General features: G+C 33.3%; 1 protein-coding gene across 1 annotated transcript in view; it reads right to left on the reverse strand.

Moving 5' to 3' along the window:
- The window catches only part of DNAH9 (dynein axonemal heavy chain 9), a 572299-nt gene that overhangs the window by 401935 nt on the left and 143095 nt on the right, over positions 1 to 27269 (reverse strand). The window contains exons 16-20 of the mRNA XM_074264740.1: positions 17873 to 18066; positions 17355 to 17779; positions 9752 to 9974; positions 4981 to 5147; positions 2941 to 3811 (exon numbers count right to left, since the gene is read on the reverse strand). Of these exons, the coding sequence (XP_074120841.1) occupies positions 2941 to 3811; positions 4981 to 5147; positions 9752 to 9974; positions 17355 to 17779; positions 17873 to 18066 (1880 nt within the window). The remainder of the gene's footprint in view (positions 1 to 2940; positions 3812 to 4980; positions 5148 to 9751; positions 9975 to 17354; positions 17780 to 17872; positions 18067 to 27269) is intronic.

Consider the following 27269-nt stretch of genomic DNA (forward strand, 5'->3'; position numbering starts at 1 on the left):
GATTTTCTTGGAAAAGATACTTGGGTGGTTTGCCATTTCTTTTTTTCATTTGTGTGCTAATGACACTTATTTAAAAAGGCCCTTTTTTAAAAACCATAAATTTGATAGAGGTATCAATCATTTAATAAAGGGTAATAACATCTAATATATACAAAAATTTTGTTGAATCTATAAGAAAATGAGCAATTCTCAAAATGATAATTGGTCAAAGTATGTGGAACTCAAATATCCAATATGTAAGAAATAAAAATCATTTAAAGTCATATGAAAAATACTCTATTAGATCATTCATTCATTCATTCAATAATCAAAATTAGTGATTACAGAAAATTAAAATAACCTTGAGATCTACTCCTACCAGATTACCTAAAATGATAGAAGGGGAAAGCAACAAATATTATCAGGGATGTGGAAAAATTAGGAAACCAATTTACTGTTGGTGGGAGTGTGAAATGAGCTAAACTTTTTGGAGAACAAACTGGTATTATACCTAAAGTTATTAAATTATCTGTACCTTTTGACCCAACCATACCACTATTTGATCTATTTCCAGAGATGATTAATGGAAAAAGGAAAACAATCTCTATGTTTTAAAATGTTTATAGCTGTTCCCTTTGTGGTGGCAAAAAACCTGGAAATTGTGGGGATTCCTGTCAATTGTGGATGGTATATAATTGTGATGGAATATTATTGTGTTGGAAGAAATGATGAGCTCAATGATATGTGAAAACACAGAAAGACTTGTACAAAGTATTGAGGAGCAAAATGAGCAGATCCAAAATACTGTATATAGTAATAGCAATATTTTAAGAATTATTTCGAGCAAAAATTTTATTTTTATTATTATAAATAGCCAATTTGAAAAAAAAGATGCTATCTGCATCTAAAGAAAGAATGAGTAAGTAGAAGTATTTATAGAATAATTGTATTTGTACATTTGTATGTATATATGTAGTTGTGTCTAATTGTAGCCATCTTTCTGGGGAGAGGAGGAAAAGGGAAGGAAAAGAAATCTATGTAATGTATATTCCAAAGGAATGGCAAGTTTTGCATGGTCGATTTGTAGTTTCATGTATTATGTTGGGGAAATGCTTATTTTATTCCATAAATTAAAATTTTAAATAAAAAAGAGGTAAAAAGATTGCTTGTTCTGTGAGTGACTGGAATAGGAGGTTTTCGTCTTGCCTATGAGAGGCAGGTTTCAATAAGTAATGATGGTGGCATGTAGTATCTAAGAGAACAGTAAGATAGAGAGGAAAAAATATTGCAATCAAAATTAGAAGATTTTAGTTCTAATGCTAACTTAATCACTTAGCAAATGAGTGACAATGAGTGCATAACTTCCTAGGCCTCAGTTTTCTTCTCAATAAAATGGACATATTACATTAGATGTTATCTCAGGTCACATCTAGGTCTAAATTTCATATTCTTGCACAAGAATTGGGATGTTGGGATCTCCCGTTTAGTGAAGTCTTTCAATCAAGGTTGTTTTGTCCTTCATCTCAAACTCTATAAGGAGTTAGATAAATCAAGCATAAATTATATATATATATATATATATATATATATATATATATATATGTATGTTTATCTACCAAGCTACATCTCTAAGCTCTCCCCAACTTCATGTAAAGTGTCAGCTTTCAGTGTATTTATGAGTTGGGATAAGAGAAAGGAGAAGAAAAGAGGGAGAAGAATTTTAAAATGAGATAATTTGATCCTGATCTTGAGAGTATATATTGAAAAATAAGTTGTCTCTCTCATCTCATCTCCCTCACAATGGCAGGGCAGTTCTCTCATCTGCAGGCATATCTCTAAGGTGGCTTGGAATCTTCAGCAGCTATTTTGTTTTCCCTTCCCATCACCCTTGTCACCCAATATTCCTAATCACTAGTCCTTTGGCATTAGTTTAAGGTATGCATTATTGACATTGCAACCCTATTGCCTTTTACTATTTTTTCCATTGTACTTATGTATATGTACAAATCAATGGTTAAATGGCATTCTATGGACTAACCTAGTTATCTAACCACTATTTATGATATTGTTTCTATGGGAAAATGTACTTTAAGCTCTAAGCAACTGAATGATGTTTTAGATTATAATCATTTGCAAGATGGTTATGCTCTTCTGTACTGAATTAACAAATGACATATATACTAACAGTCTATAAAAAAGGTAGCAGCAAAAGTTTTATAATGTACAACTGAGATAAGGAAGGGATAATGAATCAAAGAGGATAATTAAAGATAAGGATAAAGGAAGGAAAGACAATAGGTCATAATTAGCAAAGAATATATATGTGTGGTCTTTGGCTGTGTATAGTGTGCAATTTATCATTTAGTTCATTTTATAAATCCCACTACTGGAAAAATATCTAATTATGAAGGTACTTGTATTTGGCTAATCATGAGTTTTACTTTGAATTAGGAGTGTGGAATTAGAACTGGATCTAGAGTCAGGAAGATCTTATTTCAAATCCAGCCTTGGATATAAGCTATATAACCTTGACCAAATTAACTTTACCTCTTTCCCCCTCAGTTTCTTATTCTGTGATATCAAATACAATAATATTTGTAAAGTTCTTGGCAGAATGCCTGGCACAGTGTAGGCACAATATAAATGCTATTATTTCATTATTATTTCAATTGAGGCCATAGGGCATTCCAACAGCCACAAATTCCAAACTATAATTAGATTTTATTTCCAACTTCCCTTTCTACCCAAAATTTTCCAGTTGCTAGTCAGTGAGTAAAATTATCAGTAATGAATTTCACCTCTTCTATTTCCTTTGTTCATTTTTTGATGGTGTTACCCTTTGATGGAAGTAATTCTGATCTGGATCAAGGGAAAGAAAAATAAAAAAGGAATAGGAATCTAAAAATGGTATAATTTGATTCTGATCTCAATGAAAGATAACTTTTCTCCATCACCATGTACCTTAGGAAGCTGGGTTCGTATATCTTCAGACCCAATAAAAATGCTTTCCAGATGAGACCATGTGCGTTGTACTTCAAACCAGATTGAAATGACAGCATCACTTGTTGCAAGCTTCTTCTGCCAGTCAGACACTTCTTCCAGAAAGAAGGCTATGCACTTGGATGTCATCAGGTTCTGCAATTGGACTTGGTTATCTTCAAGTGTCTCAATAAGGTCTTTATCAAACTTCAGCAGTGGGACAGTTGTCCGTGAATGGGGTTCATACTGAAATTCCATACCTGTCCAAGTACTTTTTAGTTCCTTTAGAATTTTTTCCATGGCCATCTCTTTCACAGCTTTGTCCACAATACCCTGGATCTCCTCCTCAAAATTGTGTAGCTCAAGCTTAAGTAAATCATTAAGGGTGGTATCATCATTCATGATGAACTTCACACCGGTAGCCTGCATCAACTGGTTCCAATGCCTCTCTCTAATGGCTGGATTCTGCAGTTCAGCCACAGCCTTCAAGGATGTTAAAATGTTTTTCACAGTGTTGTCCAGCCCTGTGAAAGCATCCCAAGGCCTCATCTCCTTATCAAGTTTCCAGATTTGTTTAGCAAAAGTTTTGCATTCTGAGTCCATATTCTCCACATTGATATTCTTCCATTTAGTTACCTTCCAGTTATTAATGCTAGAATTCACCAGGTCAATCATATCCCAAAGTTCCTTCAGCAGGCATATATCCTTCCTGCATTGCTTTAAATGTTTATAATCAGGAATGCTGACTTCAAACAAACTTGTAGAATCAGAAATGGAAGACATGAAAGATTCCATCTGTTGGATCTGAATGTTTTTTGCATCCAAGACTTGGTAAGGCTTAATGCTATCATACCTAAAAAACATAATTTATTTCCTTTTTAAGTTAAAAAAAAGCAACTGCTTTAGTTTATTACAGAAAAATTTCCAGAATCTCCCCTATAATACTGGTCTGAAATTCAAGCTGCTATCTCTAAAGACTGAAGAATTGCAGGGACTTCTTAATATTTTGAATCATGGGAAGAAATTATAGTAAAAATGAATGGGAACCTGAGATAGGAATAGTGCTAATTCAAGAGAACACTTTGCTTGTAATTTTTCCTTCTTCCTAGGAAGGCAGAAGCTATATATATATACATATAAAAGAAACTATAACATATGCAGAGGCTGTAATAGCCAATAGGAGTTCTAATCCAATAGATGCTTATTAAGAACCTATTATAAAGACACTGAAAGTGGTACTGGCAATACAAACATGAAAAAGGGCACAATATCTGCCCTTTAAGTAGTTAACAAACAAGTAAGGACATAAGAGTATGAAAATAAATATTTCATTTTTATTCAGGGAGAACAATTACTAGTCCAATAATACAGATGAGAGGTTATAAAGGCATGGACTTAAATGGGTATAGTTTAATAGAAAGGAATGTATTAGGGAGAAACTGTCAATTAATTGGAGAAGAGAGAGCAGAAACAATAAAGAATAAGGAAATCTTTAATGTTTCAAACCTGAGAAAATAGGAAAATTTTGATAACATCAACAGAAATAGGGAAGTTAGAAGAGGCACATTTAACTGGACAGGACCTCAGAGGCAATCTAGCTCTTCATTTTACAGATAAAGAAATTGAGGCCAAGTGAGGTTAAATGGTTTGTTCAAGGTCCCACAAGTCCTAAACACCTAGAATTTAAATATAAATCCTCTCTCTCTGGAGAGCTCTTTTTCTTGTCCAACATAGCCTTCCTTAATCCTTACTATTAAATTGAAAGGTGGGTGGTCCTTGAGAGTAGTGACTATGCCATTTTAATCTTTTTATCTCCATAGACTTGCACAGTGCCATGACTAGAGGGGACACTTCATACATATTTGTGGAATTGATGGTTACCACTGATTAATCTTTATCCTAAAATAGATTCTACAACAGAAAGATCACCAATTCACAATGACTGCAATTACCAAGAACAGTTTTTTAATTTACAATTGGAAGGCAGGCACTAAGATACAGCTTAGGTGGGTCTATAGGTACCTGAAGGGGGCTTCTTTGTGGAATTGCTCTCGGAATGTATACTGTTCCACACCAAAAGCAGCACATTTTTGGCGTAGAATTATTACTTCATCTTCCTGCAGTGGCGCTACATGTTGTTTCATCATGACTGCCATCTTCTTTATATTGTTCCATTTCTCTGGTAATTCCTGCAAGGAACATCTCAGTGTGACTATATTATACTTTTTCCCCTGCCTTATCATGTAAGGAAACAACCTGGGTTTCTTTTACTTAACTCTATCAGAAAATGGTTCCATAATGGGATTCTATTATTCAACAATTTCCTCATGTCCACTAACTTCTCTTACTTTTTTTTTTTTTTTTTTTAAGTGAGGCAGTTAGAGTTAAGCCACTTGCCCTGGGTCACACAGCTAGGAAGTGTTAAGTATCTGAGAACAGATTTGAACCCAGGTCCTCCTGACTCAGGACTAGTGCTCTAAATCCACTGAGCCACCTAGCTGCCCCAACTTACATCTTTTTAATATCATTTTTTTCCCTTTTTCTAATTCCCCTATGTCAACCTCAGTACTTGTTTTTTTTTTTTTTTAGTTTAACCTCTTATTCTTTTTTTTTTTTTAACCTCTAATACATTTCTTCATGTATTCCCCAATATTCTATCTGATCAGCTATTTATCCATCTTTTCACATAACTTTTTTATATTTTATTTTTTACAATTACATCTAAAACACTTTTTAATATTGAGAAGACAAGAAATTTAATATATTATGCAAAACCTATTTCCATATTAGTAATGTTGTGAAAGAAATCAGACCAAAAAAAGAACCAAGAAAAATAAAAATTTTAAAAAAAGTATATTTTGATTTACATTCAGATTTATCAGCTATTCGTCTATAGGTGGATAGTATTTTTCAGTATAAGTCTTTTAGAATGTCCTTGGATCATTAACAGCTAAGTCATTCCTCACTGATCACCACTAATATTTCTATTACTATATGTGATGCTTTCCTGGTTCTACTTCATTTTGCATCAGTTAATGTAAGTTTCTCCAAGTTTTTTTGAAAGTATTTTGTTCATAATTTCTTTTTTTATTTAAAATTTTAATTAATGAAATAAAATAAGCATTTTCATTATATAGTACAATAAAAATATGATTGCACATGAAACTGCAATTCATGTATAACTTGCCATTCCTTTCAAATATACATTATTGTGTAAATTTATATATTTTTTTTCCCATTTTATTCTCTCTCCCACCAGAGATGGCTACCATTAGATTATATACATACATACATACATACATACATACATATATAAAATGGTTTTCTAAATAATTCTATTTATCAGTTTTCCCTTTGGATGCAGAAAGCATCTTTCTTCATATGCCCTTTCTATTTAATTCAGATATTTAGAATAGTAAAAATAAATTATTTGCTCAAAATCATTCTTAAAACAAAATTATGATTACTATATACAATGCTTTTTTGGTTCTGCTCATTTTAGTCTTCAATACTTTGTCCAAGTCTTTCTGTACTTTCCTACATCCCTGAGCTCATCATTTTTCCTAGCACAATAATATTCCATCACAATCATATCCACAGCTCTTTTGGTCATCTCACAATTGACAAGCGCCCGTAATTGACAGACTCCCACAATTTCCATTCTTTTGCCACCACACAGAGAGCTGCTATAAATATTTTAGAACATATAGATCCTTTTCCTTCTCCCTTAATCTTCTTTGGAAATAAATCAAGTAGTAGTATTGTTAGGTCAAAGTTTAAGTTTAATAATTTGGGACACAATTCCAGTTTTTCTCTAAAACAGTTGGTTCATTTCACAATTCCATGAATTAGTGTCCCAATTTTTCCACATCCTTGCCAACATTTGTTGCTTTTCCCTTCTATCATTTTAGGTAATCTGGTAAGAGTAAAATGATATCTCAAGGTTGTTTTAATTTGCATTTTCTAATCAATAATGATATATAGGGCATTTTATGTATAACTATGCTATTTTGATTTCAATTGAAAAAAGCCTATTCATATACTTTGATCATTTATCAATTGGGAAAGGTTCATATTCTTATAGATTCAACAAAGTTCTTTATATATGCTAGATATGAGAATCTTTATCTGATAAACTATTAACTTTTTTTTCTCCAATTTTCTGCTTTCCTTTTGGTGGTCTTGCCTACACTTGTCTTATTTGTACAAAACCTTTTTAATTTATGTTATCAAGATTATAAAATTTACACCTAATTTTGCTCTTATCTCTTGTTTATTTATAAACTGTTCACCTATCTATAAGTCTGTACATAATATGTTCTGTATTCTTCTAATTTTCATTAGAAACTTGTCTATGCCCAGTTTCTACCGTACTCCTTTCTGGTTTTCCCAACTTATTTGCTGCTGTAAATTGTATTTCTATTCTATTCTATTTGATCTACCTTACTAATTCTTAGAGGCAGATAGTTTTGATAAAACTGTTTATAATATAGTATAAGATGTGGTATTGCTAATTTAATTTTTTATTACTTCCTTTGAAATTTTGATCCATTATTTTTTCCAAATGAATTTTTATTATTTTTTCTACTTCAATTTTTTCTTCTTTTTTTTTTCCCCCCTGAGGCTGGGGTTAAGTGACTTGCCCAAGGTCACACAGCTAGGAAGTGTTAAGTGTCCGAGACCTTAAGTGTCCGAGACCAAATTTGAACTTGGGTCCTCCTGAATTCAAAGCTGATACTCTATCCACTGCGCCACCTAGCTGCCCCCTACTTCAATTTTTCTTTATAATTTAATTGAGATGATACTGAATTTGGGTAAAATTGTCATTTTTATTATATTGGCCCTGTTTACCCATGAAGAGTTAATATTTTTTCAATTATTTAAATCTGTTCTTATTTGTATACATTTTAAGAAGTAATTTAGTTTATAGTTCCTGAGTTTTCTTTGACAAGTATACATTCAGGTATTTTATGCTATTGAGTTATTTTCAATGGAGTATTTGCTTTTTACTATCTCTTGTTTCAGACTTTTCTTTATGCCATAAAGGAATGCTGATAATTTGTGTGGGTTTACTTTATATTTTGCTACTTTACTAAAATTATTATTTCAACTAACTTTTTAGTTGTGTCTTAGGGAATTTACAAGTATATCATCATATTATCCTCAAAAACAGATAGTTTTATTACTTCATTCTTCACTGTGATTCCCTCTATTTCTTTTTCTTCTATCATTTCTAAAATTTCCAATAAAATATTGAATAATGTTGGTGACAGTAGGCATTGTTGTTTTATATCTGAACTTACTGAGAAAGCTTCTAGTTTATCCCCATTACAAATAATGCTTGCTGATGGTTTTACATAAATGAATTTTTTTTAAATTTAAGGAAAATTCATTTATACCAATACTTTTAAATTTTTAAAAATAAAAATGAATATTGAATCTTATAAAAATTCTGCATACACATATTCATATTAGTTTTTGAATTTTCATTATAGATGTAATCAATTATATTAACATTTTTTCCTTATGCTAAATAATTCCCGCATTCCTGGTATAAATCCATAATGTATAATCTTTGAAATATACAGTACAATAGTATTCCATCATGATATAGTACAACTTGTTTAGCCATTCCCCAAATGATGGGCATGGTTTTAGATAAATAATTTTTTTTTCAATTTAAGGAAAATTCATTTATACCAATACTTTTAAATTTTTAAAAAATAAAAATGAATGTTGAATTTTATAAATAAAAGTCTGCCTATACATAATCATATTATTTTTTTAATTTTTATTATAGATATAATCAATTATATTAAATTTTTTTCCTTATGTTAAATTATCCCTGCATTCCTAGTATAAATCTCATTTGATCATAATGTATAATATTTGGAATACATTGTTGTAACTTTTAACAAGTGTTTAAGATTTTTGCATCCATATGCATTAATAAAATACTTGGTATTTCTTATAGCACAATAGCACAATCATATAATACAACTTGTTTAGCCATTCCCCAATTGATGGACCTCCACTTCATTTCTGATTCTTTGTCACCACCCAAGAGCTACTCTAAATATTTACCCAATAGGTAAAGATAAGTAAAGATACTCAATAGGGTAAGATAAGTTTCTATACCCCTCTAAATGTGTATGCTATTCCTCTTTGAACTTTTATCATCAATCCTACATCTTCCCTCCATTGTAAAAGTTCTTTTGTTCTTCTCTCATATGAGATAATTTACCCCATTTTACTCCTTCTTCCCCCTTTAAAGTTCTTATGGGTTACTAATATCCTCTTATCATATGGGAATATAAAAAATTTTACCTTATTGAATCCTTTTTGATATCTCTTTCTTGTTTATCTTGAAAGTTGTTTCACCTTGTCCTTTTGTTGATTCTTCTCCTCCAGAATTCATTTTGAGGATTATTTTAAAGTTCTTTGCAGAGGAATTTAGGAGAGCTCATTTAAGTCCCTGACTTTATTCTGCCATCTTGGCTTTTCCCTTCTACATACCTTTTAACATTTGATTGCATATTTTCTTCTTTTCTGATTCTTTTTCTTTTTGGCATTTATTTCGTACTAGTATTAAAAAGTTTTTCCCACCCCAAACCAGATGCCTTCTACAGTGCCTCTATGTTCACTGAACAGTTTTCAAGTATATAGTCTTGAATTAAATCCTCAGTTTCTCTCTGACCTTAAGCCACTTCATCATTAAATTTTGCAATATATATATTCCTAATCATATTTTCCTTCAATTTGCCCTTGATGATTAAAAAATATATATACTTACTTCTAGCTGCTTAAATACTGCATCAGGCAATTCTTGTTCATAGAGCTTCAGTAGTTCAATTGTGTGTTTCAAGGGCTCAAACATTTCATCAGTGCTACTCTGTCGTTCTTTAAGAGCCATTAGAAGTCTCATAATCTTGACCAAACCAGTGAAATCACCTTTTTCTATTTTCTTGCTCAAACCATTCTCACCATTTCTTATGAAGACTTCAAGGTCAGCCAAGCTAAGCAGAATTAACAATATCTCTATTTATGTATCATATTATGCTTCAAGAAGCCTATCACATAGTTTTAGTTACTGATTCACAAACCATATAATGCAATATAGAAGATGTATTAATAGAATGGCAGAATATTAGAATTGGAAGGGTTCTTAGGAATCACATTATTTTTTTTCCTTTCATTTTACAGAAGAGTAAATAAAGGCCTGGAAAAATTAAATAAATTGCCAAAGGTCAACAGGTAGTGACACAGGTCTTATTCCTAAGTGAAAGTTCCACTATATTATGTAGCACCTAACTTCCTTTTAATAATTTGAATGCCTTCATAAATGTGGAAATATGTATAGAAGAATTATACATGTTTAACATATATTGAATTACTTTCTGTCTAGGGATGGGGTAGAGGGAGTAGGGAGAAAAATTTGGAACATAAGGTTTTGCTAGGGGGAATGTTGAAAACTATCTTTGCATATACTTTGAAAATAAAAAAAGTATTATTTTTAAAAAAGTATTTGAATGCTTAAATATTAAGTATTTGATTATTTGTCAACAAATATTTGTTACAGAGATCCTCAACTGGTAAATAATAAAAGTGATAGATTTAAAAACCTTATCCTCGGGGATTTCTAAGCTCTTGCTACCCCATTTTCTTTTGGTCAACTGCCCTTCTACAATTTTCTGGGATTTCACTGAAGAGGAACAGGGAGTGCAATTGTCGAGAAAAACCTGCTTTTCTGTTCCATTTATAGAATTACTGAAGTCCATAATTTGAAGAAAACTCAGTAGTCATCCAGTCTAATTCATACATAAAGAAAAATGAACTCTATAATATAACAAATAAGTGCTTATCCAGTCTTTCTTTGAAGGTCTACAATGAAGGAGAATGTACTACCTCAGAAAATAACTGATTCCAATTTTGGATTGTTTAGGAAGCTTTTTATTATATGAAATGTAAATTTATCTTTTTACTATTTACACCTCTTGCTCTGAATCTAATACCTCTTCTAAATGAGAGCCCTTTAAAAAATGTAAGATCTTCCCAGCTTCCCATGAGCTTTTGAGTTTAGGACAAAGTTAGATTGTCCATGATCATTTTAGATTTTAAAATCTCATATTAGACCAGAAGAATGCAGCATTGACTCCTGGTCAATATAGGCTCCTGCATGAAGAACAGACCATCCAATTCCCACATACCTATTCCAACAAAATCCAATGTTTGCATTAGAACAAATATTTATCAAGAAATTGAATGAAAAAAAAAACTATTTTAAGTGATTTCTTCTATACCAGAACTTCATTAAAAGACATCCAAAAGGTTACAGAAAATAAAACATGAAGCAATTAGCAAAGTCAGTTTGACCACAGATGGTTCAGAAACATTTGTATTCTGTAAGGCTCCAGTTCCAGAGGCAGCATGGATGGAGTCTTAGCCTGAAAAAGCCCTACAGTAGAGATCTGGGAAGCCTGGGGGAATTGTGGCAGATAGCCACAGGGGCATTGTCACAGGGCAAATAAGGACACCCTAGGTCAAAGGGCTTTCAGATCTCAGAACCGTCAATAAGATTCCAGAGAAGGCCTTACATTTCCACCATTGCAAAACTGAAAGGAATAGAATTTTCATAAGGGGTAGAGTGCAGTGAAGGAATCTAGGGAATAAAAGAATAAAACTAAACAGGGTTGACATGTCACCCAGAAGCATAGTAGGGAGTCAAACCCTGATTCAAGAACTAAAGGTAGAAAGATATGTAAATCCAAGAAAATACTGACCAGCAGGAAAATGTTTTGTAGAAATGTGTAAGCATTTATGATGACATGTTGCTAATATTCTAATAAAAGAAGAGGAACTAGTTGTCTCTTAAGAACTTTAATGTTCTTTATGTCCATGGAGCAATAAAACTATATTTACCTTTTGACATAGCTATACCACTACTAGATCTGTAGCCCAAAAAGAGATTAAAAAAAGAAAGAAAAGGACCTATATACATGAAAATATAGCAGCTTTTTTCTTATGAATTGGAAATTGAGTGGATGCCCAGTAATTACCTATGTTGAAAAATTCTATCCATACCCAAAGAAAGAACTGATGAAGTCTGAATATTGATGACAGCACACTTTTTAAAATTTTCTAATTTTTTCATGTCTTTTTTCAGTCTTTGTTTTCCTTTCCTAATATACAAATATATTTTGCACAACATAACCCATGTGCAATGTATATTAGATTGCTTATTGTCTCAATGTGTGTGGCACAAGAAGGAAGCAAGAGAATTTGGAACTCAAAATTTTAAAAATGAATGTTAAAATTTTACATATAGTTGGGGGAAAATAAAACACTAACAAAATGATAAAAAAATAAACTTAATGTTCTCAAAGGGCATTGAAAGATATATTCATTATTTTCTGAGTATTTGAAGAGGAAGGATAGAAGGGATTCAGTGGTATGGAAAGGAGAAAGGAGAAAGAATAGAATGGAATTTGTTTTTTTTTGTTGTTGTTGTAGCATATGAGAAGAGTATACAAACAAGGAAGAAGTGGGAAGATGACTTCACTGCCATCTGAAACAGACAGTTAAGAGTTGAATACACACAGAGTTTGATACAGCAATCTATCAATAGAAATATTAATAGAATAAAAAATAGAATTAACAAAATAGCAAATAAGCTGAGATAAGGAGGGGGAGAGAGAATGTTAAAAGGGAAGATAATATCAGGGCAGAAAAAGTAAAACAAATTTCCTGATCCTAAATGAAGATTAGAAGGATGGGGAAAAATCATAGAACTAAAATATAAGAGGGGTATCTTAGACAATTGGAAAATAGTTGAAAAATTGTGGTATATTAATGCAATGGAATATTATTGAATTGAAAGAGATGAGATGATTTTGTAGAATAGCAAATATTATGAATTATTTCAGTGTGAAGTGAACAGAATTATGATAACAATTTATACAATGACAGCAACATTGCAAAGAAAAGAAATTTTGGAAGACTTAAGAACTTTGATAAAATGATCAACTATGTAAAATGTCTCCAGGAAATCATGAAGTATATTACGCACCTACCAAAAGAGAGGTCATGGATTCAAAGTATAGAAAGACACACATTTTTAGACATGGCCAATCAGTGGGTTTATTTTGTTTGACTATTTGTTACAAGGCTGTTTTTTTTTCTTGATTTTTAAGAGGGGGAAAAAGGGAAGGGTATATAGATTAGAGAAAAAGAAGTGTTACAGGAGAAGGAAGGATTAGCCATAGTGCTAAAAAAAAAGCCATGGAAACATTTTTTAAAATTACACTAAAGAACAGATGTTTAGAAACACAAACAAAATACTTTTGTAACTAAAGTGCAGAATTTATATTATACTATTTTTTTTCTTTAAAAAAGGAGCACAAAATGGAGATCCCCAGAATCTTCTTTTTTGTGTTCTGCTGAATGTATTTTTTGGTGTTTAATTCAGAATAAAAATTAAATAATGCCATAAAACAATTCCTGAAGGGGAAGAAACCACAAAGGGATGGGGTGAAGTAACTTTCCAGCCAGAGACAACTTAGAAGATTTTAGAAGAAAAGGTCTGCTAGAACAAAAGGGCGGTAGAGTAGAACACGCCTAGTGCAGACCTTAGACAACCAGGAGCAGATTTTTGGGAGCCATTGAATCAGCTGTGGCAATGGCTGCTTCTCATGAAGCTCTCACAGATAATAAGGGTGTTGAACAACTGATCAGAAAGAGACTATTAGGTTCTTTTCATTATAATGGAGGCAAGACTCATTGCTTTGCCCACACTCAGATCTGAGAAGCTGTTCTGAGTGCAATTTCAGGTAAGGATGAATCCTAGCACACAGGAGTTTACAGCCCCAGTGAAGGGGGGATCCTTGTCACAATTTCAGGACAGAAAAGTGCTTGTGGTTACTTACTGACCAGGGCACTGGTCAGAAGAGTAACAAATATACATCTTCTTCGAACATAAGAAGAACTGGAAGAACTTGGAAGAACTGAAAAACTTGTCGGTCCCTAGAAATATCTCTGAAAACAACTTCCTAAAACCCAGGAAGTCTGAGAGTGTGCCCTCCCCCTGGAATCAGAGCCCCACTTTAACATAGACTTGAAAGTCAAAAAGTAATGCCCTAATATTTTAGTACCATAGGGTAAAAATAGAAATTGAAAGACTCTACTGATCACTTCCCAAAAGAGAACCCCAAATGAAAACTTTTGGGAATATTATACTAAATTCCAGAGTTCAAGTCAAGGAGAGAAAAATGCAAGTAGTCAGAAAGAAATGATTCAAGTATCATGGAACCACAATTGAGATAACACATGATTTAATAGCTTCTATATTAAAGGATAAAAGAGCTTAGAATTTGACATTCCATAGGGCAAAGGAGCTAGGATTACAACTAAAAATCACCTATCCAAAAAATCTGAGTATAATCCTTCAGGGGAAAAAATAATATTCAATGAAATAGAGAATTTTCAAGCATTCTTGATGAAAAGACCAGAGCTGACTAGAAAAGTTGGCTTTCAAATACAAGACTCAAGAGAAGTACAAAAAGATTAACAGGAAAGCAAAATTATTAGGCATTTATTATGGTTAAACTATTTATATTCCTGTATGGAAAATTATACTGGTAATTCATAAGAACTTTCCCATTACTATAGCAGTTGGACAGAGCACATATATAGACAAAGGGCACAGGTATGAGTTGAATATGAAGGGGTGACATCTAAAAATAAAAATAAAATTAAGAGATGAGAAAGAGGAATAAACTGGGGAAAGGGGAAAGGGAGAGGCAGAATGGAGTAAATTATCTCATATAAAAGAGATAAGAAAAAATCTTTACAATGTAGAAAGATAGAGACATGGGGGGATATGGTGCAAGGGAAATGAGTGAAGTGAAGTCTCATCAGAATTGGCTCAAAGAGTGAATAAAACACATTTAATTGCGTATAGAAATCTATTTTACCCTTTAGAAAAGTAGGAGGGGAAGGTCATAAAAGAAGTGGGGGCGTTGATAGAAGGGATGGCAGATTGGGAGAGTCAGATGCAAAATACTTTTGAAAAGGAACAGGGTGAAAGGAGAGAATAGAATGAATAATCAAAAGATATGAACAATTTTTAGATGAAATAATCAAAACTATTCATATTCATATGAAAAATACTCCAAATTACTGTTGACTGGAAAATGGAAAGTAAAATAATTCTGGGATACTACCTGTTTTCCATTAGATTAGCTAATAGGGCAGAAAAGGAAAATGACAAATATTGGAGGGGATACAGGAAAAATGAGATATCAATGTACTGTTGGTAGAGTTGTAAAATGATTAATCATTCTTTAGAGTAATTTGGAACTATACTGAAAAGATTATAAAATCCTTTGATCTAGCAATACCACTGCTGGGTCTCTAACCAAAATAAATAAATAAATAAATAAAACAAAATAAAAGGTCTTTTTGTACAAAAATACTTATAGCAGTTCTTTTCTGGTGGCTGAATTGGAAATTGAGGGGATGCCCATTAATTGGGGAATGCTGAAAAAATTGTGCCATGTGATTATAATGGTCTACTATTTTGCTATAAGAAATGATGAGTAGCTTTTTTAAATTAAAAGCTTTTTTTAATTAAAGCTTTTTATTTTCAAAACATATGTACAGATAATTTTTCAACATTTATCCTTGCATAGCTTTGTGTTCCAAATTTCCCTCTTTTTACTCCCACTTCATCCCCTAGATGATAAGTAATCCAATATATGTATTACATATATGTTAAATTCAATATATGTAAATCTATTTGTACAATTATCTTGCTGCACAAGAAAGATCAGATCAAAAAGGAAAGAAAATGAATAAGAAAAAAATGCAAAATGAACAACAACAAAAAGAGTGAGAATGTAATGCTATGATCCACACTCAGTTCCCACAGTCCTCTCTCTGGGTGTAGATTGCTCTCTTCATCAAGAGATCACTGAAAATGATCTCAGTCATCTCGTTGGAAAGAGTCACGTCCATAGAACTGATAGTCATATATTATTGCTGTTGCTGTGTACAATGATCTCCTGGTTCTGCTCATTTAACTTAGCATCAGTTCATGTAAGTCTCTCCAGACCTCAATTAGTAGCTTTTTGTGGTAGCAAAAAAAAGTGGAAAATTGATAGAGCACCATCCCTGAAGTCAGGAGGACCTGAATTCAAATCCAGTCTCAGACACTTAATACTTATTAACTGTGTGATCCTGGGCAAGTCACTTAACCCCAAATGCTTCATTTAAAAACAAACAAACAAACAAACAAAAAACAAAACAAAACAAAACAAAAAATTATTGGATACCCATCAATTGTGGAATGGCTGAATAAATTATGGTATGCACAACATAGCATTTCCATTCTGCCTTTACTCTCTTCCCTATACACTATTGTAATGCCAGAGAAACTGAGGCAAGGTAGAGATTAGAGAGTTTTAAATAATTTATTTGAAAGGGAGAAATTTACTGGGATCAAATGGATCCATGGTTGGGTCCCAGGCCTGAATGAGACTATGGTCTCCAAGAATACAGGATCTAGCCCCAGCATCAGCAGCCAATGTGAGTTTCCAACTGCCTCTTGGATGTCTTCACTTAGCTCAGATCCCATCTTCTAAAAGATTCTCTGAAATGATAATTCTTTCCTCTTTCAGATTAATATGTTGTCTCCCCAATTGAGACATATGCTCCCTGAAGATGGGAACTGGTTATTTTATTTTATCTTTTGCCTTTCTTTATATTCCCAGAACTTTGCACAGTGCCTAGTACATGGTTAGTGCTTAACAGATATTTCTTGATTGAGTAAAAAACAAACAAAACATTTCCACCAACCTGTTTAGTTTTTCTTCTATGGATTTTTAGACCAATCAATTTTAAATAATTATAGATCTCAACCAGGAGGTTTTGTAATGTTGTTGGGGTTGGTGCAATAAACAACGTATGATCCACAAATAAGATCACCTGCAGGACCTGATCTCTCTTCTATGTGGAGTATGCAAAGATATTCTCCATAAAAATAGTGAACATCACAACTTATACTTTATTGAATATTAATGATCAATGATTCACTGAATAATTATCTTTGTTATTGCATTTATCAAGAAGTCTTCTCTGATCTGATCATATATATGATTCTCCCTGTTTTCCAATAACTAAAATAGCTGAATTTTGCTCTCTGAATCAAATATTTTTTTAAAAATAAACTAACACAGGTATATTCACTATGACTTTCAATTAACTGTGTGACTATAAATATGATTATTTTAGAGAAGTATTTCTGAAATCCTGACTATTTTTAAATAAATAGTTTTCTAGGAGCCACAGACAAGGAATAAAATGGAAAAAGGGAAAAGGGAAAGAGCAATAGACAAGATTACCTGTGGGTGACATGATCAATGAGATGCTGTTTAAGCATGAGACTCCATTTCTTAATTACATTCAGGAGAGACATCTTAAATGGGCGAATATCAATTTTCATCCAGTTGTCAAAAATCTTGAAAGGTTCTAGTTGGTTCACCTCTTCATAGAGTTTTTCATAGGAATCAATCTGCAATTTAAATTGCTGAAGAGTGGGAGGATTCTCAGGGATCCTCTCTTCTCCATGAGTTTCTAATTCCTCTGCAGTGAGCATATGTCCATATAACAGAAAATGTCGCATAAATTCCTTACGATTATCCATGTAAAGGAAAGAATAATGGTCAAAAGAGTTCCGATAGTCACAGCAGATGGTCATCATATTATTGACTCTCTCCATTAATACATTCCTAAGGTTTGACAGATATCCTATATCTTCCATGTCAGCCTAGAGAGATGGAATTAGAAATTCAAGATTACAAATACATTGGAATATTACTCCAAATATGAGAGGATAAAATGATGAATGCAGAGGCAATACCTGGTAATGAGGGAAAGTTTTCTGTGCAAGTCGTGGGACCATAGAAGATATCCTGAAAATATCATTGATAAGTCCCTCAACAATAGTATGAAACCCATCTTTAGCAGTGGGGTCCAGAGAAGGATAAAAGATTAGTTCTGATATAACTAGATCCAGCTGTGCTTCAAAAAAGGGAGGATGTCTGACCTTAGAATCTGAAAAAGCAAAAGGAGCCAAAGTGAATGATCAAAAAGGATATATTAAAATAATATTATAGTATACAAAGAGATGAAATACAATTCCAAAGGGGATTCCTTTTATCCCTCCCATGAATGAAGAAAAAGAATTCTAAACCATATGCACACAGTCATGAGCAGGATTTGCTGAGAGAGAAAAAATATAGAGAACTAAGGAGTTTCTGCATAAAGTATCTATGTGAGAAAGGTGAGTCTGTAGCTGGGCTAAAGTGAATCTACTGCTGGTTGAATATGAAAAATTTCCAGAGCCATGAGTATCTATAAAGTAGTGATACCATCTAGGTTCCACAAGGCCCCAAGGCAGATAGAGACCAAGAGAAGCTACCATAGCAAGAGAGGATACAGATCACCAAGAAAAAAGCAAGCAGTTGATTAAACTTGTCCAAGGACCCCTGAGAACACTGCAGGAAGTAGACCCAACCAATTGACACTTTTTTTGTTGTTGTTTTATGTAAAGAAGTCTAGATAGGTGAAGGGGAGAGAAAGGAGGAAATGACACTCCTTCGAAAACATTATGAAACTCTTCCTGTGCTAGCAACATTTGGATATAAATTGAATCTTTTGGGGTATTCACATGAAAGAACACAGAAGACCTCTAATAGAAAGCTAGAAGTCAGTCAAATTCAGACATTGCCTAAATCAGTTCTAAATTATTACTAAGTACTATTGCAAGACATTACACCTGGCCTGGGTGAACCCAAAACTGTATGAGCCATAGAGGTGATGAGAGTTAGGTAAGGGGTAACCCCTTTTGGTTCAGCGCAAGGATACATAGTTAAAGGCAGTCTAGTGATGGCGCAGAGTCCCCTGTAAAGGAATTTACAGGCCCCAAAACCTAGATTGATAAAAAAAGGTTTATTGTAGGGGTTTGGAAGTAAGGGTAAAGGTAGAAAGATGTCAGGGTCAGAGCTGGTTGCTGGGCAGACAGGGTCCTTTTTTTATAATGGGGTTGTGTGGATTGGGGAAACCTGAGCAGATCATTAGAGTGGGGGCTGGGAAAGCTGAATATCATTGGAATTCAAAAGGGTGCTTTTGGTGATCTTGAAGGTGGGTAGAATCCCAGATTGGCCTCTGGCTGGAGCTTTAGCAGGGGTTAGAATTGAATAGAATTCAATGGATTTTTAGATAAGGAGGAAGATGTTTGTGGGGGTTGGGAATCAGAAAGGAATCTTAAAGGGACCTCAACACACATCAGAGGCAGTTCTCATCCTAGTAAAGATAAATGTATTATTTGTTAAAACTCTAAAAAATATGGGTGAGATCTTATGAACCATTTAGTTTTGGTTTTAGAAGACCAGATATAAGAAACTTTTAATAGAATGAAATGTAGTAGGTAACAGGAGGCCTGAGTCATCTTTCTAATTAAAACATTGTGATTTTGAATTTGTCAATATCTCTCCAGAATCAATTAATTCAATTAGAAGATAGGAATTTAGACGAAATATTTTTTCATGTTTAATACTCTATTGTACTAAGCTAATTATTTCCTCTATAGTTCCACTAATCAACTTGTGAATTATGGTATGTATTAATAACTTTATATATCCAAAAGACCTATCAGGTGTAGAAAATTAAGAATAACAGAAATAATACCAATAAATACCAATAACCAATCTTTTTTTTTCAATAAAAAGAATGCAATTAAAACAATTGTTTAAGCCAGAAGTTTCAAACATGATGAAGACTCCTTAGTTCTGTCTAAACCAAATTAAAATATAATTGGAAATGTTTACCAAAATGAATAAAAATACAATATAACATAGATAATATTATCTATAGCAAATTACATTTTCTAAGTCAATGTGAAGCCTTCAAGATCATTAATATCCTATTTAGTGGCCCCTTTTTTGTTTGAGTTTGACAACATTGGTTTAAATCATTATAAGATGCTAAGTGAAATAAGTAGAACCAAGAGAGCTTTGCATACAAAAAGAAGATTATGTGATAACCACCTGTGATGGACTTGGCTATTTTCAACAATGAAGTGATTCAGGTTAATTCCAATAGATTTGTGATGGAGAAAGCCATCTGCATTCAGAAAGAAGACTATGGGGATAAATGTGGATCACAACAGTATTTTTACACTCTTTGTTGTTGTTTGCTTGCTTTTTTTACATTTTTTTATTTTGATTTGATTTTTCTTGTGTAGAATAATAAATGTGGAAATATCTTTAGAAAAATTGCAACTGTTTAATCTACATTAGATTACTTGCTGTCTAGGAGAAAAAGATGGTGGGAAAGAAGGGAAAAAATTTGCAACACAAAGTTTTTCAAAGGTGAATGTTTAAAACTATTTGCATGTATTCTGAAAACAAAAAGCGATTATAAAATTATTATCAGATATCTATTAGGGGGTAGAGACAAGATGGAGGAGAAGATAAATGAGAATTGTAAGCTCCCTTCACGCTGGACTGAAAGCACGATTTACCAGCTCAAGAGAATCTGGAGTCTCTAAAGAAAAGGTCAGTTCCAAGGGGAGGAAGAAAAAAGGCCAGCACAGATGGTTGGATGCTAGCACACTGGGGAGAACTCTGGGATCAGAGAAGCCACTGAGATAGAGGAATCTGACAAAGGCTGTAAGCTCTTCTTTGCTTATAAAACAGCAGTTCAGAAGAGAAATCAAGCCACTTTAAAATATAAAGCTAGATCCTAGAACCACCCCAATCCGGAAGTGACCTAACAGATCTCAGCACAGCTGTGAAGCTGTCCGGGGCTTCACCTTGGGGTAGTTAAGAGCTTGAAAAGCAGGAACACAGCCCAAGGCAACATATAATTCACAAAGTGCCTGGCTTGGCTGGAGGCTGTGGAACTCAGCCCAGAAGTCCCAGAGAAGCAGAACCTTTGAAATAGGGACCGCGGTTTCCAGGCAGACACTTCCAGTTTGAGCACAGGGGGTTTTCACGTCATCTGCTGATATCCACGCCCCACGGGACGCATTGGCTGGGCTTTGTGTCGCTTTTACTGTTCAGTCTTAAACCCCAGGGCAGCTGCTGGGACACACAGCAGGGTCCTTCATTGGGCAACCCTCACAGCACAGCCGTATCACCTCTGGGGCATTTCCGGGGAGGGGGAGGGGAACTCTCTCCCAGAGCTCTCTCTTAGCTCAGGCATAGGAGCTGCTGCATCCATCTGGTCTGGGAAGAAGCTGGTAAATAAATAAGTATATAAATAAACTTCTTACCCCAAGGGCAGACCCCAAAAGATTTTTAACAATGAGTAAAAAGCTGAAGAGAATGATTGAGACCTTCTACACAGAGAAAGCGTGGATATCCAACCCCAGGGAAGTTAACAGCAGAAAGTCAGCAGATAACAACCTAAAGGGGAACGATACCTGCCTCCCATCACAACTCTCTCCTAGAACAGACTATTAAAAAGTTAAGAGAGTTTGAAGAAAAATAGGAAAGGAAAGAGAAGCTATGATAGAGAATAACAATGTTCTGAAATTTGAGTTGGAAAAAATATAAAGAATTCACAGGAGATGCAGGGAAACAAAATTTGTGAATTAGAAAAGGTTAAAAAATCACAGGAAAGTAGGATTTGTGAATTGGAAAAGATAAAAAAGTCTCAAGAAAGTAGGATTTCTGAATTGGAAAAAGAAAATAACTCTCTAAAAAATTAGGGAAATGGAAAAAATCAATAGAGCAAAATAATTCATTTAAAAACTCAATTGGGCATATACAAAAAGAACTAAAAATGTGAATGAAGAAAATAACTCATTAAAAATCAGGACGGAAAAAATAGAAATGAATGATTCATTGAGAACCCAAGAATCAGTCAAACAAAACAAAAAAATGAAAAGCTGGAGAATAACGTCAAATACTTACTGGGAAAATCTATAGACCTGGAAAATAGATCTAGGAGAGATAATCTGAGGATCATTGGACTTCCTGAAAACTATGATCAAAAAAAGAGCCTAGATTCTATTTTACAGGAAATCATCAAAGAGAACTGTCCAGAGATAATAGAAACAGAAGGGAAAATAGGCGTGGAAAGAATTCATCAAACACCTTCTGAAAAAGACCCTAAAAAAAGAATTCCATGGAACATTGTGGCTAAGCTGCAGAACTACCAAACAAAGGAAAAAATATTGCAAGCAGCTAGAAAAAAAACAATTTAAATACCAAGGTGCCACAATAAGGGTCACTCAAGATCTGGCTGCCTGCACATTAAAAGATTGAAGGGCCTGGAACCCGATATTCCAAAAGGCAAAAGATCAAGGATTGCAACCAAAAATAAACTACCCAGCTAAGTTTAGCATTTTCTTCCATGGAAGAAGATGGTCATTTAATGAAACAGAGGAATTCCATTTGTTTCTAAGAAACCAGACTTAAACAAAAAAAACAGAAAAAGGTAAAAAGAACTCTTGAGAAATGTATCTCTGTTGTGGATATACAGAAAGTCTGCATGGATAATTTGATTTTACTGATATAAAAAAAGGGGGAGTAGTAAAGGGAAGGGGGTAGTATCAGAAAAATGGGAAAGAGTGATAAAAAGAGGGAAACTACATCCCAGGAATAGGCATAGAAAATATACCACATGTGAGGGAATTTAGAGAGGGGGAGAATCATTGTGTGAATATTACTCTCATCAGAGTAGGCTCAAAGAGTAAATAATTGACATATTTGTTTTTCAGAGAATTCTCTCTCACCTCATTAAAAGGGGGAAAGGAAAAGGGAAAAGGAAAAGGGGAAGAAGGGAAGGGCACAAGAAAAGGGAAGGGACTTGGAAGGAGGGGGGAGGGATACTAAAAAGCGGATCACAAGTGGGGTCTATAAATTAAATATTGGGGAAAGGGCTCAGGGGGTCAAGGGAAAAAAGCATAATCTGGGGATAATATGATGGCAGGAAATACAGAATTAGTAATTTTAACTGTAAATGTGAATGGGATGAACTCTCCCATCAAACGGAGACAGATAGCAGACTGGATCAAAAGTCAGAACCCTACAATATGTTGTTTATAGGAAACACACTTAAAGCAGGGAGATACATACAGAGTAAAGGTAAAAGGTTGGAGCAGAATCTATTATGCTTCAGGTAAAGCCAAAAAAGCAGGGGTAGCCATCCTTATCTCAGATCAAGCAAAAGCAGAAATTGATCTAATTAAAAGAGATAAGGTAGCATAAACAATGAAGCCATATCAATATTAAACATATATGCACCAAGTGGTATAGCATCTAACTTTCTAAAGGAAAAGTTAAGAGAATTGCAAGAAGAAATAGACAGTAAAACTATAATAGTGGGAGATCTCAACCTTGCACTCTCAGATTTAGACAAATCAAACCACAAAACAAATAAGAAAGAAATTAAAAAAGTTAATAGAACATTAGAAAAACTAGGTATGATAGACCTTTGGAGAAAACTGAATGGTGATAGAAAGGAATATATTTTCTTCTCAGCAGTTCATGGAATCTATACAAAAATTGACCATATATTAGGACATAAAGATCTCGAAATTAAATGCAGGAAGGCAGAAATAATAAATGCCTTCTTCTCAGACCACAATGCAATAAAAGCTACATTCAGTAAGAAGTTAGGGGTAACTGGACCAGAAAGTAATTGGAAACTGAATAATCTCATCTTAAAGAATGACTGGGTGAAACAGCAAATTATAGAAACAATTAATAATTTCACCCAAGATAATGACAATGATGAGACATCATACAAAAATCTGTGGGATGCAGCTAAAGTGGTAATAAGGGGAATTTTATATCTTTAGAGGCTTATTTGAACAAAATAGAGAAAGAGAAGATTATTGAATTGGGCCTGCAACTTAAAAAGCTAGAAAAAGACCAAATTAAGAACCCCCCAACCAAATACTAAACTTGAAATTCTAAAATTAAAAGGAGAAATCAATAATATTGAAAGTACAAAAAACTATTGAATTAATAAATAAAACCAAGAGTAGGTTTTATGAAAAAATCAATAAAATAGATAAACCTTTGGTAAATCTGATCAGAAAAAGGAAAGAGGAAAATCAAATTGTTAGTCTTACAAATGAAAAGGGGGATCTTTCCACCAATGAAGAGGAAATTAGAGAAATAATGAGGTATTACTTTGCCCAACTTTATGCCAATAAATTTGATAACTTAAGTGAAATGGATGACTTCCTCCAAAAATATAGGCTTCCTAGATTAACAGAGGAGGAGATAAATTGCTTAAATAGTCCCATTTCAGAAAAAGAAATAGAAGAAGCTATTAATCAACTCCCCAGGAAAACATCCCCAGGACTAGATGGATTTACATGTGAATTCTACCAAACATTTAAAGAACAACTAGCCCCAATGTTATATAAACTATTTGAAAAAATAGGGGATGAAGGAGTCCTACCAAACTCCTTTTATGACACAGACAGGGTACTGATATCTAAACCAGGTAGATCGAAAACTGAGAAAGAAAACTATAGACCAATTTCCTTAATGGATATTGATGCTAAAATCTTAAATAAGATATTAGCAAAAAGACTTCAGAAAATCATCCCCAGGATAATACACTGTGATCAAGTAGGATTTATACCAGGAATACAGGGCTGGTTTAATATTAGGAAAACTATTAGTATAATTGACCATATTAATAATCAAATTAATAAAAACCATATGATCATCTCAATAGGTGCAGAAAAAGCATTTGACAAAATCCAATATCCATTCCTACTAAAAACGCTTGAGAGTATAGGAATAAATGGACTATTCTTTAGAATAATCAGGAGCATATATTTACGACCGTCAGTAAGCATAATATGCAATGGAGATAAACTGGAACCTTTCCCAGTAAGATCAGGAGTGAAACAAGGTTGCCCACTATCACCATTACTATTCAATATTGTATTAGAAATGTTAGCCTCGGCAATAAGAGTCGAGAAAGAGATTAAAGGAATAAGAATAGGTAATGAGGAAATCAAACTGTCACTCTTTGCAGATGATATAATGGTATACTTAGAAAACGCCAGAGATTCTAATAATAAGTTATTAGAAATAATTTACAACTTTAGCAAAGTTGCTAGATACAAAATAAATCCACATAAATCCTCAGCATTTTTATACATCCCCAACAAAGTGCAAAAGCAAGAGATACAAAGAGAAATTCCATTCCAAACAAATGTTGAGAGTATAAAATATTTGGGAATCCATCTACCAAAGAAAAGTCAGGAATTACATGAGCAAAATTATGAAACACTTGCCTCAAAAATAAAGTGAGATTTAAATCATTGGAAAGACATCCAGTGCTCCTGGCTAGGCTGAGCGAATATAATAAAGATGACAATACTCCCCAAACTAATCTATTTATTTAGTGCCATACCATTCAGACTCCCAAGAAACTATTTTAGTGACCTAGAAAAAATAACAACAAAGTTCATATGGAAGAATAAAAGGTCGAGAATTTCAAGGGAATTAATGAAAAAAAAAGTCAGATGAAGGTGGTCTAGGTATACCTGATCCAAAGCTATATTATATAGCAGCAGTCACCAAAACCATTTGGTATTGGCTAAGAAATAGTCCAGTTGATCAGTGGAACAGATTAGATACAAAGGACAAAAAAGGGTACAACTATAGGAATCTAGTGTTTGATAAACCCAAAGATACCAACATTAGGGATAAAAATTTATTATTTTAAAAAGCCTGTTGGGAAAACTGGAAATTAGTATGCCAGAAATTAGATATGGATCCACACTTAACACCATATACCAAGATAACATCAAAATGGGCCCATGATTTAGGCATAAAGAATGAGGTCATAAATAGTTTAGAGGAACAGAGGATAGTCTACCTCTCAGACCTGTGAAAGAGGAAGGAATTTATGATTAGAGAAGAACTAGAGATCATTATTGATCACAAAATAGAAGATTTTGATTACATCAAACTAAAAGGTTTCTGTACAAACAATACTAATTCAAACAAGATTAGAAGGGAAGTAACAAATTGAGAAAATATTTTTACAATTATAGGTTCTGATAAAGGTCTCATTTCTAAAATACATAGAGAATTGATCCTAATTTATAAGAAATCAAACCATTATCCAGTTGATAAATGGTCAAAGGATATGAACAGACAATTCTCAGATAATGAAATTGAAACTATATCCACTCATATGAAAGAGTGTTCCAAATTACTACTGATCAGAGAAATGCAAATTAAGACAACTTTGAGATATCACTTCATACCTGTCAGATTGGCTAAGATGACAGGAATAAATAATGATGAATGTTGGAAGGGATGTGGGAAAACTGGGACACTAATACATTGTTGGTGGAGTTGTGAAAGAATCCAGCCATTCTGGAGAGCAATTTGGAACTATGCTCAAAAAGTTATCAAACTGTGCATACCCTTTGATCCAGCAGTGCTACTATTGGGCTTATATCTCAAAGAAATACTGAAGAGGGGAAAGGAACCTGTGTGTGCCAAAATGTTTGTAGCAGCTCTTTTCGTAGTGGTTAGAAATTGGAAGATGAATGGATGTCCATCAATTGGAGAATGGTTGGGTAAATTATGGTATATGAAGGCTATGGAATATTATTGCTCTGTAAGAAATGACCAGCAGGATGAATTCAGAAAGGTTTGGAGAGACTTGCATGAACTGATGCTGAGTGAAATGAGCAGACCCAGAATCTATACACTTCAACAACAATACTGTATGAAGATGTATTCTGATGGAAGTGGATATCTTCAACATAAAGAAGATCCAACTCACTTCCAGATGATCAATGATGGACAGAAACAACTACACCCAGAGAAGGAACACTGGGAATTGAATGTAAAATATTAGCACTACTATCTATCTACTCAGGTTACTTATCCCTTCGGAATCCAATATTTAATGTGCAACAAGAAAATTGGATTTATACACATATATTCTATGTAGGTTATACTGTAACACATGTAAATTGTATGAGATTGCCTGTCATCTAGGGGAGGGAGTAGAGGGAGGGAGGGGAAAATTTGGAAAAATGAATACAAGGGTAATGTTATAAAAATACTCATGCATATATACTGTTAAAATGTATAATTATAAAATTAATAAAAAAGATATCTATCAGATTATTTTAAAAACTTAAAAGAAATGTTACTTAAAGAAAACATTAAATATCTTAAGAAGTAAACAAATTGTTAGCAATCATGGTTCAATTAATCATTCTATTCTATTATTCGATTCCCTCATAAATAATT

The sequence above is a fragment of the Sminthopsis crassicaudata genome, chromosome 4 (genome assembly GCF_048593235.1).
Source record: "Sminthopsis crassicaudata isolate SCR6 chromosome 4, ASM4859323v1, whole genome shotgun sequence".
NCBI lineage: Eukaryota > Metazoa > Chordata > Mammalia > Dasyuromorphia > Dasyuridae > Sminthopsis > Sminthopsis crassicaudata.